Genomic DNA, 18,815 nt, shown 5'->3' on the forward strand with positions numbered 1-18,815 from the left:
CAAATAGTTACTCCTCCAGAATAAAACCTGAAATTGAAGAACAGTGCTTACTCTTTTATATTTATATGACACATAAAGAATTAGTGTGTTTGGGAGTTTTGAGATTATAATCTAGTTATCTTGTTTATTTAAATGCATCATTCAGTGGGGGTGGTGTATAGCTGCTTCTCTTCCTTTCACACTTTATCTCAGAATACTATGCAGCTGCAGTCTGTTGGTGGATGAGATTCTTATGGCAGTGTTAATTCTGAGTTTGTTGGAAGGAAAATTCTCTTTACATTAAAAGGAGAAGGAAGATCAGATTGATGTTCTTAAGCATCATATTTTTCATTTGGAAGATCAAGTGCAGCACAGTTACTTTGAAGTAGTTTCAGCCACTTCCTATACCGCACCAAGACAAATGATTCCTGTCAGATTATCTCTGAGCAAATAATGTAACATATTTTCTCTCATACTGAAGTATTTGTGAGTAAATGTGAGAAAGCTCAAGGTGTCGGACAGAGCCTGTCTGTTCATCTCTATGTGATGGTAACAATCAGGTACTGTACCTGCCCCTTTCCTTCCCCAGAGACATGGGTGGCGGGTTTCCCAGATCCTAAGCTGTAGAAAACCAGTGGTGTTTCTCAAATGCTGCTTGTGATGGATTCCAAATGGAAATGCCATTCACTAGAAATAATAAAGACACTAAGAATTCGATATTGCTTCTGCTGTCATTTCTAACATCAAGCCTTGGAAATGGCTGGGGCAGATTCAGCTTGACAGATGGGTGTGAAATGCTTTTTGTCTTGAACATCAACTCTTAACTCACACAGAATTTAGACTTTTATTTCTTTATTTGTACACACACATACGTATCCATGTATATGTGTGTGTGTAATACATGAATGCAGAAAATCTGTATTTCTGGTGCTTTGAGTAAATCATTCATGCTGGAGGTGCAGTCTCCTGTCTGATTCTAGAATCTTCCACCTGAATTTGCACAGGCCACTAGAAGATGGAAATCGTCCCATACTAAGGCTCGGCAGCTGGGACTGAGCAGCATGCTTCTCTCACAGACAGACAAGGCCTGTGCTTAGCAAAAGCTCATCTTACTTCTTCTGGAGCAGGTTATGGGGTGTGCCTTGCAATGCTCACGTTACTCTTGGACTTTCTGACTTCTGAGGTCAGAAGTAGATAAAAGCTGTGGCAGTAGCGGCTGGATGCCATTTCCTTGTGGCACCGAGCATGAAATGCCACTGGCAATAGAGGGGCATCTTCATGTTGTGATCATCAGAACTGTAGTTAATGTTGGGTGTTTTGTTCTTTGTAATTAAAGTTCAAATGACCCTTGGGCTGTATAGGGAAACTCAGGTTTGGCATCAGTCTAAGTGGCTGTTTGCAGCAGTTGTACCTTATTTGTCTTTCTGACTGTTTTATTACAGCTGAAATTTGTGGAGATTTTACTTTCTGTTTTTCAGGATAACCTGACAATTAATGAACAAAGGTGCCACTCCTCCAGCAAGATGGTCGCCAAGTTTCTTTATCATGGCCTCGTGTGTTGGTGACATGGTTTACAAAATCTGTCTTGAATGGTTCTGTCCCCAGTCTTCTGAATGTGGTGTTGAAGTACCATATCCCTCGGTGTACACTTGCATGCATCATTTATACCATACTCTGTGCTTCTGCTTTGCCTGAAAGGTTGTTAGAAAAGGATTTGTTAGCGCATTTCTCTAATTCTGGAGGTGATGCCCAAGCTCTGTGTGCCAGTTCCTTGACAAGAATTATCTTGGAGATTCTCCCATTAGAACTGGGAGTGTGCCTTGCGGGTGTCTCAACAATTATATGAAGGTCAGAGAAAGACTTTCCTTGGGGGAGAGGGACATGTTCCTTTGGTGGCAGATGAGGAGTCTGGAGTGGCATGTCCACAAGACTGCAGCCACAGTTGGTTTAGTGTAGCTGGGGTAGAGCAGATGGAAAGGAACAATCCCCTGTTCTGGCTATCCTCACGGCTGGGCTGTTGGGAATGATACTGTGAGGGAGGGAGGCAAAGTGTATGGAAAGAATTAAGAAACCCTTCAGCAGCTCTCTGTTGAGTTGTATCTGTGTGTCTTGATCTCAGCTACCATTTCCTCTTTCCCATAGGCTGCAGGGGATGGTTGGTGTATGTGAGGTTATAGCTTGTATAAACACCAGTGTAAGTTGTTGTGGGGAGCCACAGGGCTGCCTGGTTTGTTACCGCAGTCACTGAAGTTTCCCACTGCCTTCAGTGTCCAGGATATGAAAGTTACTGCTGTAAGATGGATGAATCCTAAAACACCAGTGACATAAATTTGCATCGGGTTCCTTCTTGGGTTATAGCCTGAAGTTTTGGGTTTTACCTGTTTCGGTGCCCCAGACAGCCAAACTTCTGCCATAGCTGGAAGTTTCATCAGCTGACTTACTTACTGGATGTTACCGATAAACAGTTTTCTATTAAGCCTAGTTACTGAGCATCAAATTGGAGCACCAGCTTCATCCCATCACCTGTGATTGATGAATTTTCTTTTAATAGTGCTTTTCATATGTGAAATTATTACTGTAATTATTAGGAGTCATTTAGAGCTGTGCTGCTCTTTCTGAAATAAAGTTTTTGAAGTGTTTTCATAACCACAAGGGAGGTGATCTAAACCTGTCGTGAGGCCCATTGCTTCAGTGCACAAGAAACTCCGCGAACAAACCAACAAAACAAAAATCAAACCACAGGGTTCTGTGGTTTGATTACTGAGAATACCAGTAATTAGCCAGTAAATTTTTGAGGAAGAAACTTGCCATCTAATGCCTTACCTTTTTCCTCTCCAATTGCAGATTCATAAGTTGCTGCATATTATGGTCTTACCCTGCCTTTCCATTTGTTTTTAATTAACTTCTTTGACCTAACTTACAGTCATTAAAGATTGCAGAGCCTGTGTTTTCTCCTTTTCTTCACGTAGTAGTTGTAGCATGAAAGGTCTCTGGTTTACTTCAGAGCAAGAGCGGTTTGTTCTACTTTCTGCTGTGTTGCACTATTGGAAAGACCTTGCTCCTTGTCCTTGACCTGAAAAACAAGAACATTTTTCTTAAGCTTTTATTTTCACATGGAAGTTTTAATTCTTGTGAAATGGCATTTCCCCTTTCTGATCTGGAAAAACAGTCGCAGTCAAGGAGGCAGTAAAATTGTCAGGAGCCTGTTACCCAGTGGTTTGGGTTTCCTTCATACTGAGTTTATCTAATGTTTACTTCTGTTGCTGAGAACTGTGAAAGTGTCTTTTAAAACGATGTGTAGTGGTGGGCACGTGTCCTTGAGTAGAGTACCGTGCCTGGCTTCATGTAATATTTTTTTTGTAGCTGAGTGTTTTCTGAGAGAGAAAAGTGACAAAACCAGCAGCGTGGGATGTTCCACAGGAGTAACTTTGTGCGCAGGAATCGTGTGGCCACTTTGCTGGGGGAAAGCACGACTTTGAAAATCTTTTAATAGTGCAGAATTGATGGGATGGCCGAATACTTACAGAAATTGTTTTCATAGAAGTGCAGGGATTTGTACATTAAAACAGAGCAACTTGTTTCTGGATGCTAAATGTAACTGGATTTATGCCTGGAAGATTATTCTGATGTTGAGTTTATGTATGTTAGCTCCTTAAACAATTTATCCTATGGTGCTCAAAACCTTTACTTCAGATACCCTCTGCTGTGGTATCTTTCCCATTCAGGAGTATGTAAGGAAAAAATGAATTTAGTTTTGTAAAAGTATTAATCATATTTATTGTGCTGTTAAGTATACTCAAGTGATAGATTTATCTTTGCATAATAATTGCTTGGACTGTTACTGACAGTTTGGATCAGATGAAATAGAGTATGTACTCAATGTCTTAGTATGTACTCAAAGGGAGAAGAGAGTCAAACTGTTGAATGTGAAGGGTATGCTGAAGGACTTGTAGGTGTATCCTGGGAGAAATGGTGACAGAATCTGGTCCTGTGTCCAAAGAACCACTGGTGTTCTGGTGTGGTTCTCATATTGCAGAGTACAGTGAAGGCATCTTTCTCCAGCTAAGGAGGCTTTCACAATACCAGCTGTCAGTGTAGTACAACCTGTGTGAGAGGGAAAACATGAAAAGAACTGGGTGGCAGTTTTCAACCTGGATTTGGGAATGATGGGAGTTCGTGGGTGCGTTTGTAATGGTGAAAAGAAATGGGGAGCTTTTATATGAGTGTATGCACCTACACAAGCTTTTGTTTATTTTCCTGTTGTCTTGCTGTTTAAGTGCCCTGTTTATGCAGTTTACTGCATTTTAATCTTCTATGTCTCATCCCAATCCATGAAGCATTAGGAATTGATACGAATAGTTTTCTGGATAGAGATATGCTGTGAAGAGCATCTTCATACTTGCACAGTCTAGTCCTCCTAGGGCAGGCTAGAGGGTTTTCTGTTTGGATGGCTCTATTTGTGTATTGTGTAGCCTCCTTTGGTTATCACTGGGATGCACAGCTGCTTCTAACACTCACCAGTTCATGCAGATCTCTCCAGCCTGTTAGAAACCCCCAAACCAAAACCCCAACAAATCTTGTGCATTGAGCATAGTAAAATAAGGAAAATTCTTACTACTGTAAAAAATTATCATCAAGAAGAAGAGTTTCTGCAGTGTGTATTGTGTATTGTAAGTTGTGTCTGATGCACTGAACTAGGGACAGAAGGGGGTGGAACAGCAGTTTCACTTCCTCTGCTGTGGGGAAAATGCATGAATTAATTGTTTGGTGTTGGTGTTTTGGAGTTGAGAGACAACATGAAACCAGTGTAAACCACAGGCAACCTCTGATAATATCAGTGAGCCATAATGTAACCTGTTACACAGAAAGGGAAATTGATACACTATCTTCAGGGTGTGTATTTGTATTTTAAATTGCATGTGAGGATTTAACACCAAAGGGCTCAAGGTACAAACCAAAACGTTGTCCCCTCCTTTACCCCTCTTCCCTTCTGCCCCATTTGCAATACCATACATACTAAACTGCTGCATTGGGGTGGACTGGCACAAGGCAGTGTGATATTCCATACTGAATATGCCTTCCCATTAAAATCTTTGGCCGGTAGGTGGTTGTTCTGGAGGAGAAGGTAGATATAACCAGTCTGATTCAGAGGAGAGGCAAGGAAGTCGAGCTGTGAGCAAATACTAGTGATGTGGTGTTGGGAAATACCATGCTGTATGGTGCAAGCAGTGGGCAGAATTAGATCCACTAAAGCATGAACTGGCTTTTTTTCAAATATAAAACTTATTTTCACAATCGTAATTTCTTCTAAAGGCAAGTCCAGATCTAGGCCTTAACTCTTAAATAAGAACAAGAGAAGGTATCATGCTTTCTATGCTCCCCGAGTAGTCCTTTTTGCCGTAGCTGTTTATACTACCCAGTTGTGATGAAGTACCTAGAAGTGCCTGTTTCTGACACTTATGCAGGTAAATAGAATGGCCTGAAGAGTTTCTAGGTAATTATCTCTATGCAACTGAATTTATCTGCAAGTCACATGAGAGTGATACTTGGAATTCAGTCATGTTGTGCTATGAGTTAGATTTTGAACTAGTATTTTTGGGATTGACTCTAATGGCTTCTGTCTCTTACTAGAAGTTACAGACTCAGCTGCCTATCGACAGCCGCTCTACTTGTTTGATCTGGGTGTAGGGAAAAAGAACAAACTTGTTATCCTGGTACTAATTTGGCTGGTTTCAGGTATAGTAATTGAATTTTGTTTCTTGGTCCCTTTCAGCTTGTACCTCCTTTTAAACCTCAAGTGACATCGGAGACAGACACCAGGTATTTTGATGAAGAATTTACAGCTCAGACTATTACAATAACACCGCCTGAAAAATGTAAGTCAGAAATTACACGTAAGCCTAATTTAAAGATAATAAACTCCTAATAAAACACTGCAGAAGGGCTTTTTCTGTTTGAATGGAAAAGCTCCTCACTGTTACTAATAAAAATCTTCATATGGAAGCATGTAAGAGTAACTCTCAGTGACAGTGTTCTTTTAAAGGAGGAGTAATTACAAAGGTTAGAATATTAGATCACTCTGGGTTGGGTTTGGGGGGCATTCTTTTGGTGTGCTTTTGTTTTGTTGTCATTTTAAATAAAAGAAAACACCGGCTTCAAATGTTTGCTAGTTGGCATCAAGGTCCCAGTTCAGCAAAGTACTTGGAGCATGGGCCCTGCTTTAAGCACATTGGCCACTGCTGGTGGCTTCAGGGGGTTCTAGGTTCACTGAGTTGGACATATTTTAAAATGCTTCGAAGACAAAAGGGGTAAAATAAAAAAAGTGGAGGTGTCAGTTACCTGAAAATGAATTTTCCCATCAAAGTCGTGTGCTTCAGCTGAGCTTTTAAAGACATTCCCAGTATAGATGTAACTGCTCTGCTGGGCCTTGCAGTTTGCTTGTTGGAGTGAGTGTAATGTCACCATAGTTTATGTTTTTGTCATGTTCTGCTACATACGCAAGAATCATGATCCAGTCGGCTAAGCCGGAGCTTAACAGAGTTCCTTACCAAGGCAGAGCAGTTAAAATCTCGCTGCTGAGTTCTTGAATGAATTTCCTTTATAAGTGAGATTTTTTTTATCTTTTTTTTTTTTTTTATCAGAGGATGGGGAAGTAGGATCACAAAGGTGGACTATAAAGGCTGTAGTTAAAGTTGTTTACCCTTTCATACAGCTGCTTATGTTTTGGTGTTTTAGGATCCCCAGGCTTAGCTGCAGTTTTCTGTTGGCATACAGATCTGGAGTATTTTCTAGATTTTGCATTTCAGTGTTTAAACAGAGTCATTTAAGTCTCCCTGCTGTGACAAAAATACACCTTTCTTCTCCCATTCATCTTGATAAGAATTTGGTCATATTTGTAATTTGAACAAATTTTGTTAAAACTTGGATTAACTTGGAGTCTGTTGACTCCGTATCATAAAGTCCTGATCTCTTGAAACGTCACATGTGCAATGAGAATGGCTATTCATCCCTCGAAGGCTGAAGCAATAGAAAATATGTGATAGGCTACCAAGACTTCAGCTTTACATTTACTGAATTCAGAGCAGGTGATCAGTACCCATGCAGGAAAGTGACCGACTTCCCTAAAGTACCGACCCTGGCCTCTGGTGGTGGTCTGGCTGCTGCAGAATGAAACATGGCATGGGCTGCAACCTCACCCCAGTCCCGAGAATAATATAATGGGGGGTGATGCCCAGCAGCAGTGCAGAGATCAGCTGCACGTTGCTGCTGGGGGAAGCCCTCCCAGAGAGCTGGCAGGGCTGCATTGCCCAAGGCTGCGGTAAGCAGCATCGGTGGCAGCACAGAGGTGGAAGTTCTCTTGTGCCAGGTAGATCTGGAAAGCTGCTGCCGCTTTCAGTGAGCTGCAGTGGCTCGAGGACCACGGGGGTTTCCATTTGCTGAGTACCGCAACAGGAAATGGTTTTAAATTATTTTATTTTAAAATCTACAAGTAAATGTATTATGCACAATATGGCATTATATCTGCCTGCTGTGATTATGCAAGAGGGGGTTGAAATGTGTTTTAGGTTGGGTTGGTTACTGTGTATCAGAAAGGTAAAGTTCCTGCTGAACTAAAGATCTTTTATAGTTGCAGAAATAATTTTTATAACATTCAGACCAGTTATTCAGATACCAAAGCTTTACAAATCATGCTCAGTGAATAGTGAAACTATCTTCTATCTACAGCAATCAAACTGATAACAAAACAGGCTCTGTTCATTAACCTAATTTAAATTAACAGTGTGAAAGGGAGATTGTACTTGAAGTTACAGAACTGTGAGGCACTGTTGAAGTCAGGTGGCCTAATCAGAGCAATTGCTCCAACCTGCGTTAACTCTAGGGTTTTAGATGTAGAGTGTATAAAGATACAAAAGATACATAATTCTGAAAGGTTGCATATAAATACACTCTTAGAATAACAGTTTCAATAGGAGTCTTTAAGGATAAGCACAAAAATCCATGTGAGAATGTAGATCCAAATTCTCAGAGTTAGACAACATCTGGTGCCTGGTTTCCATTGGCACTGCAGGAATTATGTAAATAAAAATATTTATGAATTTGGCTTAGTCCATGTTTCCTCTGATCCCAGTAAATACTGTAAAAATAATTTACTAAGAAATAATATGTAAGAATTGAAACCCATAGAACCTGCATGAACTGTTCATTTTGTAGCTATTTTTTCTTTTAATTCCCTTCAAAATGGAGGAATATTGAAATAAGATTATAATTTCCTGAACTCAGCTTAAGAACCAATGAAGCTGGCTGCTTTGATCAGCCATCAGCTTTTGTGCTACCGGAAACTAGATGTGCTGGCCTGTTTTGAATAACCTAGAAGGGGTAGTAATAATTGAATTTCTCAGGTGATGGTCATAATAAAACAAACAAACCAACCAACCCACCCAGCCTGAAATAGATGGTGACTTATTCAAAGCATGTCCATCCAGGGAGCATCGCTCTACCGTGTAAGCATAAGTTTACATGACTAAAGTCTTGCTTCAACTTGAGCCTTTAACCTCGCCATTGAACCCTGAAAGATGTGCTGAGTATCAGGTGAATAATAAAACTTTGTTGCAAAAAGAATGACATGTTGAACTTCTCCCTTAATACAGATGACGAGGATGGTATGGACTGCATGGACAATGAGAGGCGGCCGCATTTCCCCCAGTTTTCCTACTCTGCAAGTGGACGAGAATAACTTTTTTGTTCTGCTGCTTCACTGTCATCTTAGGTTTATCACTGAAAATGGTTCCTGAACATCACCACCAGTACTAGAGACTATTTAAGATAGCAGGGGCACTTTCAGAGACCATTCCAAATTGAACAAGTTGCTTTCCCAAACCTACCTAAAATCCATTTTGGTTTGCATGAAATAGGAGAATTTCTCTACTACGCTCTCCCGCTGTTGCTGCTGCCCACAGTCTCAGTATAATAGCAACGTCAAGAAGTTACTAACAGTTTCTCTGAAAGTAGATGACTTGGCTTCAGCAATGTACACCTTGTGCACAAGTAGTCATCTATTTCTCCTCACAGTGGAAGCTAAACAAAAAACATGTTGGTCCAGCTTATCTTCTTCGAGAAGATGTATAAAAAATGTAATAGTCTAAAGAGACTAGTCTATAACCTTTCCTTGCATCTGTTTGTGCTGGTTAGAACAAGGCAACATAGGGGTGGTGATGTACATATGCAAGGTTTTTGTTAGGCATATCATTACTTGAAGCAGGTCTCTGTCATTAACATCTGGCTGGAATTTGTTTGGGGAATGTTTGCGAGAAGGACTTAAACTGTTGATATATATAAATATATATATATATATTATTTTTTAATTACTGTTGGATACTACAGAAGAAGCAGAAGGGCTGGGCTCACCCGGCCTGCCACTTAGAACTTCCAGGTTCATGTGCAATCATGGAGAATCAAACATTATACATGCAAGAAATGAAGGCATAAAAGCAGCAGTTTAAGGGGTCTTATAATTTGCACCAGATAACATCTTTCTCATGCTTTTCTTTTTCTTTCGTGATATACATCACCTCTGATGGCTGAAGAATGTAGACAGGCATAATGGTATTGCTTTTCACCAAAATGTGTGCACCAAGGTAAACAGGTGTTTGCCTTACTCGTTTTTCTTTTGAGGTTGTGAATTAGCTTTTTCTCCAGGTGTTTAACTCTGAACAGTCTTTTTATTTTGGTTGTTTTTTTTGGTTATACTGCGGTAGTATTTATTTTTAGAGATAAGGATTGTATGTGTCATGTTTGCAAATGCTGCTACATCTTAGATAGAACAGGCTTAGAGCAGTTAATTTTGTACTATATGGAAGGACTGTACAAGCTGAAGGGAATAATGCACTTTTCTCCCATGTGGAAATTTTAACAAGGCTCTGAAATTGTACACACTGCGTAGAATCAGATTTTTATGAAAGGAATGCTGTCGTTTAATCATTTGGCAGTGGAGGTGAGGAATTCCAACTTCATGTGCCAAAGGGTTAAAAAGAAGCAGACAAAAAGACTGCATCTTGTGCTCCATAAATGTGATGTAAGAGGCTGATGGCACAATAGCAAATTTCTGTTCTGTATGAAGGAATTGCATTTGAACAAGATCACCGTGATTACAAGAAAAGCACTTTATTTTAATGATTAAAATAGTAAATTTCTGGGATCAGCCATTCTCAAGGAGGGTTTGCCCTCAACCGAAAAAGTCCCGAAACCCATCATGTTACATGTAACTGTGGTACCTGATTGATTGAATTTAAAGCATCACGAGAAACGCTCCACTGATAGGAAAAGGTCTTTTCGTTTCCAAAGATCTGTCTCTAAAAAAAACAACATGTGCATAAACTTCAGCTTTGATCTTCAGCAATGATAATCTTAATAATAAACCCTTTGGTGCTAGGAGTCGGGACGTTAGGCAGCGCGGTGATAGCGCGCACGTATCCTTGCTAACGACACCCAAACCCCCTGACTCTGTGGGATTATCATTCGAAGTATCTCTGCGTTCGGATCATGTTAGGTCCCATGAAGACTGTGATAGCGCAGAGTATTGCTGGTTGTGTTGTATGAATGAGTAGACGAGTCTGTGAAGAGAGATACTCCTCTGCAGATGCCTTGGCCTCTTGATGCGGAAGGCTGTGTGCCCTAGCATGAAGCCCACTGCTGGCAGTGCATTTGCTGGGACAGTCAAGGGGCAGACAGGCATTCAGCAAGGCAGCTAAAGACACAGACTTATTTAGAGTTATTCATGTTTTGTGTTTTCTCTTTAGTAATGGATGGATAATCAGTCAGAAATATATCATGATGTATATTCTAGCTACATAAGATCTCCTTCTGTCACCTTATAACACTAAACACGTCTAGGGATTAGATTATCCCTCTGCAGAGAGAGGAGCACAGCGCATGCATTGCAGGTCTGCTTGGCACTGGAGGCATAGAGGTGTCTGCGCGCTGATGCAGTGAGTGACTGACTGAAGTAACTGAGTACTTATCAATCAGATGGGCATTAATGAGTTTTCTGCAAAGACCTCGTGCTTACAGACTGAAACTGTGGTGATTCAGAATCTGTTACATGCCTGTGTTTTTCCCCCTGTGTTGTCAGCTTGTAATAGCAATAAGTTTCTTGACACAGGGCTCCTGTAGCTAATGCCCAGCCAGTGCCATGCCTCTGGCCAGCCGCTTCTCATGTGCAGAAGCAGCCCTGTGGCTAGCGCACCATTGCGTAGTGAGCTAGAGTGCGGTTTGCAGTAAATACCTGTCAGTGAGCTATTTCAAAAACCCGTCTGCCTTCCAGAACATCATTGAGCAAGTTTATGCTACAGAGAGAGTCAGTGGCCACTTCGTCCTGCCCAGGGTTGGGGAATTCTCTCTCTTACCAGTGTTAGAAGGGGATGAAAGAAAGGCAGTGCCGCGTGAAACTCTTGAAGCTCTTCTTTTGCTGTTTGCAGTTGTGGTTGGATTTGGGTGGGAGGTGGTGGCGGTTACCTTGGCGAGCCTTTGGAGCACAGTACGTTTCAGACTTTGACTCCAGCTTGTACTGACTTCCATGACCTAGAGTATGCCCTCCTTGTACTGCAGCCATCTCGGAGGAAGTAGGTCATTTCTGTTTGGATTTTGGCAGTTTTGCACACAGCTTCGCTTTCCACACTAATCCATCTTCCAGTACATTCCTGTCGCTTAAAGAACATTTATTCCAGTATTGTTTTCCGTTTTTTTTCCATCTTTACTTGCGGCTTCTTCAAGCTGACTGTTCTTGCAGGGGCCATGTGCTTCTCCTAGAGTACAAAAGTAAGGTCTTTCCTTACTAACTGCAGGGTCTATATATTACACCTCAATGTACACACTTTGCTGCTACTGTTTGTACTGTCTACAGTAGAATTTCCTTATCTTGCTCCTGGTAGTGCATTACAGGCAAGCATGAAATGTAAAGTATTTATTTAAATAAAAACCTCTAAATTGGTAATTGAATTACCTCCCTGTAGCTTTAGAGTTTGTGACATTTCTTGACCTTGCTAGTTCTTTCATTAGATCCATGCAAGATCTAGTCATATGGTTAAGGATATTAAGCAGACACGACTATGAACCCAAGGAACCGTATTACTGTAGGTCATACTTAAACTGTTTATTTCCTTAAGTATATGACCCACAAGGATGTGAAATAACTACAAGAAACTGTTTTTGTACACTGTACATCCTTAGTATTTTTACACGTATATGATAGGGATGCACATTATTTTCCTTCGTACAGACAGCTTAAATAAAGCACTATGTCAATCTGCTACTTCTGTGTTTTTTAATGCTAATTTGTTCTGGAGGTTTGTAAATATATATATATATATATGTTCAAGCTTGCCACAAAGGACGTATTTTTTTATATCTGCACATTACTATTAAATATCTTAGCGGATAAAATTCCTAAGTTGTTCTGTGTCAGAGAAAGAAAAACTGAAATGAGAAGGCTATATTGCAGATTACAAAAGATTTCTGGAGTTTTGGGTTAAATATTTACTTCATATTTTAAAGTAATTTTATATAGGTTAGACATTTCAATCCTGAAATGCACAAAGAATTTACTTAATTTCTTTTTACAAGAAAATGTACATCGTTATTTTTTTATCACTCTGTATATAATGACCTGTGCATGTTTAGTTACAAGTTTTATTTGCTGTGAAGTCCTAGTGATAACTGTAACTTGCTGTGACGTATTTCAAATGCTGGGTGATCAGTTTCAGCTTGTACATTATTAAGTTACAGTATTGTCAAAAAAAAAAGTTTTTATGACCAAGCAAGATGTATCTGTGCTTTGGACCAAGGCTGTTCCCATACAGATGGATCATGTTAATTCCACGAGGTGCATGTCACTTGTAAAAGGAAATTTGGGTTGCACTTTGGAAGGAATGATGGGCTATGCTCCTATCAGAACACCCACGATTGAAGTGATTTGTCATCTGATGAAATTCCTAGCCTTGCATCCTGGAGCTAAGTAATGCCTTAGGGTAAGGAGAGGAAAAAACAGGCAGGTGGGATTTGCAGGGCACCTCGGAGTGGGACTCTTTGAAGCCCATGAGCTGGCCCAGGGCCATTTGCACCAGCCGGCTCTGAGGGCTGAGTGTCCCTAGAGCAGTCGCCTGGGTTTTAGCTCAGGTCTGGGGCAGGAAGGCTTCCTTGGAATGGGAGGTGCTTTGTCCAGCTCTCAGGGTTTGGACTTTTTTTTTCCTCCTGTTTTCTCCCCCACCTTGTAATTAATAGGGAAGTGCATGACCCAGTAGTTCGGTGGGAATAGGTGACTGGTGATCAGCTGCAGCAGCAGCAGGACTGTCTGGCCAGGCTGCATGCCACGTCACAGGATCCTGCTCTGGCTGTGGATGTGGGATGTCCTGGATTTGGTCACCTAGTCTGACACTTGTAAACCCAAGCATTTTGTGCCTAAGGAGAAGTGAGGTGGGGGAGAGCTTTAGACAGGTAGATCTGGTGCTGCCTGTGCTTAATGACTAATTAATTGCTACAAAATAGAGTAGCTGCTGCCTGGAAATAGATTCCTTCTAGACTCCCAGAAAGGCACTGGATTGAGCCTACTCCTGGGATGAGTGTGAACACCTCCTCACCCAGGATGCATTGAGATGAAGTATGGCTGTGCAAAAGGTCCAAAAGGTTGAGGGTCCAGCTGTGCCTTGGGCCAGGGCACGGCAGCTCCAGGAACTCGGTGACGCCTAACTGTTGGGACTAGGTGCCAAGTTCTTTTGCGTGTGTAGTTTATAGGCACTTTCTCCTATCTACACACAGATTTATGCTGTGGAATAATAAAAAACAGATTTAAACAATAAGTTTGCATATTCCTATATTTATAAATGTATATTCTTACCTGTGTAACCATCCATAAAATAGTGACACTTAAATAATTGTCAGCCTGATTACTGTGGAAAACCCAGTTTTTGACTGAACTTATTGTCATCAGGCTTTCTTGTCCTAAAAACTTGAGGCCATTTTAAGTGTGTTTATTGTCAGACTGGAAGCAGTTCAAGGAGGCAATCAGATGTGTTTGGCAGTTTAATGTGGCAGGAAATTGAAGTAGGGAGGAAAGCCCACTTTGATGTTAGGGTTGTACCACTAATAATTCTTAAAATGCAAAGCAAGGAAAGATTGTCCCCCACACAGAGCAAATGGTAACTTCTTGCATGTGTTGTTACTCCTATTTTTGTTATATCTTACGTATTCATGCTGGCTGAGGTAGCTTTATTAATGGGGAACTGTTCTTTGCACTTTTCCCCCCTTTACTAAAGCAATTCTACAGCTACACTGAAGGTAGTAGATGTAGAAGGCTTTTTTCATATGTACGTAGATTCTCCTGTGCTAGTTAGCAGAAGATTTAGCTGAATTATTTCTGAAACAGTCCGGTATTTGGAAAGGAACTTTTCAAAACCCAGGTGTGCAGTTAACCAGAAAAAAGCCCTCCATGTATATCCTCCAGATGTTTTAAGTTCAGTAATTTGAAGCCAAGTTCAGCTGGTGCCCATCTGAGAGAACTGCTCAATATTTGCTGGTGGGAAAGTCTTTTGTCACCCCCTTAGCTGATCTGTACTACTTGATGAGGGCGCCTTTCTCTTAAAGGCTTGATCCAGTGACTTCTGCCCATGGAAATGCTTCCACATTATATGGAGTATTTCTTACTTATCCTTAGGCTTTTCCGATGGATAAGAAGTGGTTGGGACTCTCACTTCTGTTATAAAAAGTGACAAATACCTTGTAAAAATAAGGTTTCCACGTAGGTTCTGTTAATGAGTTTATAGACAGGAATGCAGTCGGCTTGTGCAGGGCTTATGAGTCCCCTTCTCCCACCTCCCCTTGGATTCAGGAGGAGGAAAAGTAAAAAGCCAATTAAGTTTATTGGTATTTCAGCCTTTAAGACATCTACATTCAATCATAAAAATAGATAAAAACATTTTATAGAAAATTGTACAAATTACAAATTCGGTCCATGCTATGTTATTGCTGTTCCAACACTTGCAAGCCTGGTCTTCAGAACAGTCTCGGCTGTCTTCTTAGGAAGCTGGGTAGGTTAGTGAGGCTTAATAATATTTAGGATTCTGTAGCTGAAACCGAACAGAAACCAGCTGAACTGAGCAGCAAGCATGCCTGTGTTCTGCAGAGGTGACTCTGGGTGAGCCTCAGACCGGTTTCAGCCAGGTGCAGAGCAGCCCTGAAAGATAAAAGGAAGAGATGGGCGTGTGAGTATCTGTCTTGCATTGCTTGTGTTTCTCATTTGTGCCCCTTCAGCCTGTGGGTGAGTTCTTAGAAGAGAAATACAGAAATGGGTAAGGCTGTGGCAGTGTAGTGTAAACAAACGCTGTTTTGAAGCCAGTGGTTCCTGTGGGCCTGCTGCCCTCACTGCTTTTGAAGATCAGAAGTCTTACAGGTAGCAAGGAGGAGAACTGTTTGATTTCTGACTAACAGGATCTCCACGAGCTTTAGACATGGCTCATGTTTAGCAGTAAACAACTGAGCTCTTGTTTTGGGGCACATCTACGATCCCGCCCCTTCTGCCTTCCAGGAAGGAGGCGGCAGGTTTGTGCCAGAGCATGTTTACTGGGAATTGGAGGGAGTGTGTACAGGGTGGGAGCTGCAGCAAAACGGGAAGTGACTGCCTGGGCCAGGAGGAAACACCTCTGGCTGGAAGGCTAATGTGCCCCTCCGAAGCTCTTGCATAGCTCTTGTTTGTGCTTCCTCAGGAGCACTTCAAGAGTGGCTCTTAAGCAAGACATCAAACTCTACTGGAGCTGGGGGAGCTACCTCTTAGTATGCCACTGGAGTTCTGACACTGGAATTTAAGAGATGTAAATGACCTCAGAAATAAAAATAAACTTTCTACTTTGTCTGGTTTTGCATTAGAGGGCAGAAGGGTTCACTTCCCTCACCCTCCTTACTTGATAAGGGATTTATGGCTGAGTTAAAAAAGAATTTATGAAGCTGCAGTTTCATAAAAAGGATTAATTAAAAACAGTAACATGGGACTTTTCCCCTCAAAATACATGCACCAACACCCAGCACAGGGAAGAATGAACTACAGCTACAGGAAGCCGTGGGGCTCACATTCTGCGTCGGTGCCAGTGAAAGGAGGCCTAGCGCCACACTGCAGTACTCCCCAGCGTTACAGCCAGCATGAGAGTACTGGCAGATTAAAAAGGCAAAAGTCCCCAACACTTAGCTCCTGAAGAAGCCTCCTGGCAACTGGTGCTGTGGTGGGTGGCTTACAACAGCCCAGCCAGCCCCCTTCTCCCCACAGCTGCCCTTCATGACTGCCCAACATGTTGTCTCACTGCTCCCGCTACTAAAGCAACCATGCCCAGCTGTAGAGGTAGAGGCTCTCCTTTCTAGGCTTTCCTCTTCAGACCATATTTCATACCACTAAGCTTCAAAACATCTGTAGCCTGGAAATGTCAGACTGCCACAGATTCCTCTAACTCAAAACCTCCCATTTTCTGCTTCTTGTCACCTACAGTTATAAAAAGCATTTCATTAGCCCTGCCTGTAAATCAGATCAGTGCCAGTACTTCCAGCCCGAAGCCTCAGGGTGCCCACACATCTGTCGTCACCACAGTTACCCCTCCATTCTTTGTGACATGCAGCACTTCACCTTGAGTGACGAAGTAGGAATTCCTCCACCTGACTACAGCCTGGCCACAACTGCTTTAACAATAAAGCACAAATACAGAGAGGGTATCATCATAATCCACTACATAGCAGCCTGGATGCTAAATCAGCCACTTAAGCTGTGCAATTCTGTAACTAAATGGACACGATGTTGTCACTCCTAATGCACAGGTAACTGGCAGATGAGTTTGGTCAGGGACCTTTCCCGTCTTACAGCTTCTCATCCACTCACCAGTACTTCGGTACACAGCTGCAGCACAGAGTGCCCAGGTTCCTGCCACCACCACCTCCTCACCTCAGCAGCACCTGTTCTCTCTGGGTGCTGGGTATTCTCAGGTGTACAGCTTCAGAGTGTCTGTAGGAGCAGAGCCATGGACAGCTGAATGGTTTCATTGCTGTTAACTCAGTGGAGGGTAGAGAAGCCACTAAGTTCTTTGGTTAGAGAGCACTCAGGTGGCTTAGGTGCCTCAGTCCTTATTTGCGGCGGTGCAAATGCCCAGGTGGAGCTCTCAGGAGAGCCAGGCTTAGCTCCTGAGCTGCTCCCAGCTTTGCCCACTGGCCAGACACTTCACAGGAGATGCAGGCCTCCTACAGCTGCAGGTTCACAAACTCTGAAGAGTAAAATACTGGGTGATGCAGCAGTTGCAGTGTCATGTCAGACACCAAGCAGAGCTCTATCTTTATCCCCTCCTGTCATCGTTTAACTCTCATCACCTCTGACTATACAGGCAGTGATGAAGACTTTCACCTACTTAAACCCCCCCAAACAATAAACCACAAAAATTCAACCCACAGCTCCTGTCTGTGGAATATCACAGGGTGTTACAAATACCTGGTAGGGGCACTAGTTTTGTGCATTGCAACTCCACTAAAAAACCCCAAAGCTCTCTCCCCAGTAACCTAAGCAGTCTTCAGGCCTCCTAAGAACAGTTGATGACTGTGTAAGGATCAACCTGAAACCCTTCTGACATCAGAGATGGATGAGCTACTTGTTTCCTGGACATAAAACTCCCCTTCTTTCTAAAAGCAAATGGAGCACGTTACACACTGCATCTGTTGCTGGGACCTCACTGAAATTTCCTACTGACATAAGAAAACAAAACTGCTGCTAAGGAACAGTTATAGTTCTGAAAGTACCTCCCACTGAGCGACTGGAGGGGCAAGGATGGGAATACAGTCACAAGTGAGTGTATTTTAACTTCTGTTGAGAAGGAAGGTGGTCTGTTCACTGTGAAAAAGACATCTGTAATGAGGGAGGAGACTGGTTTAGTGGCTTGGACGTAGGGAGAGCACAGGGAGAGCACATGGAGAGCAATGGGTGCCTGCCAGGGAGGGGCTGGCTCGTAGGAGGAAGTCTTTGTGGGGGAAGGCAAGAGCAGCAGCGTGGACAACAGTCTGAGCTGAGGGCAGTCCCCAGTTCCTAGTCCTGCAGGTCTGTGCTCTTGCTGGCTCAGCAGCTGGGATCTGCAAGGGGATTATCCACTGGGACACATACTTTCTGTCAAAGTGATGGACACCAAGGCAGGTCCTGCTAGCAAGGAGCATCCCAGCTTTCAGAAACACAGCACTGAGGCTTCTAGTAATCATCTCCATTTAGATGTTTGCTCTGCTATGCACATTTGTAGTTAGTATCTATATAGAAGGGGAGCTAAATAGCTCTTACTTTCCTGACTCAGAGTGAGTCGCAATGCAAGAGAGACTTTAAAAGGTAGAAACTCAAAACTTGAATCTTCTGAAAACCTTCAAAACAAGAATTGTAAATCCTGTAATTAGACTTTTGACTACCTTTACGTGGACCTGAATACATTATACTGTATTCCATTATTAAATAGTAGTGCCATCTATTGAATATTATTGTAATGGCCCGACACAAGCCCAGGCCATAAGGTCAGGCCACATTTTCATACTGGTCCTTTTTAACTATATGAAAATGAAAGTTACAGAGTGAGCATCTTCATCATTTAGGCAGGTGGTTATTCAGAAATAATACTGAGCTTCTTTCCATAATAGAAGATTTAACATTATTTCTTTAAAAGCATGTAATTCACTGCTGAGAATGAGAAAGGTGTTTTCAAAAACTGTGGTGCTTGTGTTGGTTAAACCTTCAACAAGGATGTTGAAAGTTTTAAATCAGGTTACCTATAAGGGAATTCAGCATGTAG

General features: G+C 42.0%; 1 protein-coding gene across 7 annotated transcripts in view; it reads left to right on the forward strand.

Annotated features, from left to right (window-relative positions):
* AKT3 (AKT serine/threonine kinase 3) overlaps positions 1-9,542 on the forward strand; it is a 148,472-nt gene extending 138,930 nt beyond the window's left edge. For all 7 annotated transcript variants that reach the window (XM_061471148.1, XM_061471147.1, XM_061471150.1 and 4 more), the window contains 2 exons: positions 5,753-5,855; positions 8,628-9,542. In XM_061471148.1, coding sequence (XP_061327132.1) covers positions 5,753-5,855; positions 8,628-8,713 — 189 coding nt within the window. In that variant the 3' untranslated portion in view covers positions 8,714-9,542. The remainder of the gene's footprint in view (positions 1-5,752; positions 5,856-8,627) is intronic.
* The last annotated feature ends 9,273 nt before the right edge of the window (positions 9,543-18,815 follow it).

Source organism: Pezoporus flaviventris, unplaced genomic scaffold (assembly GCF_033815535.1).
Source record: "Pezoporus flaviventris isolate CSIRO_AGI_PZ_B2104156 unplaced genomic scaffold, CSIRO_AGI_Pfla_v1 ptg000066l, whole genome shotgun sequence".
In the NCBI taxonomy this organism is placed as follows: Eukaryota; Metazoa; Chordata; class Aves; order Psittaciformes; family Psittacidae; genus Pezoporus; species Pezoporus flaviventris.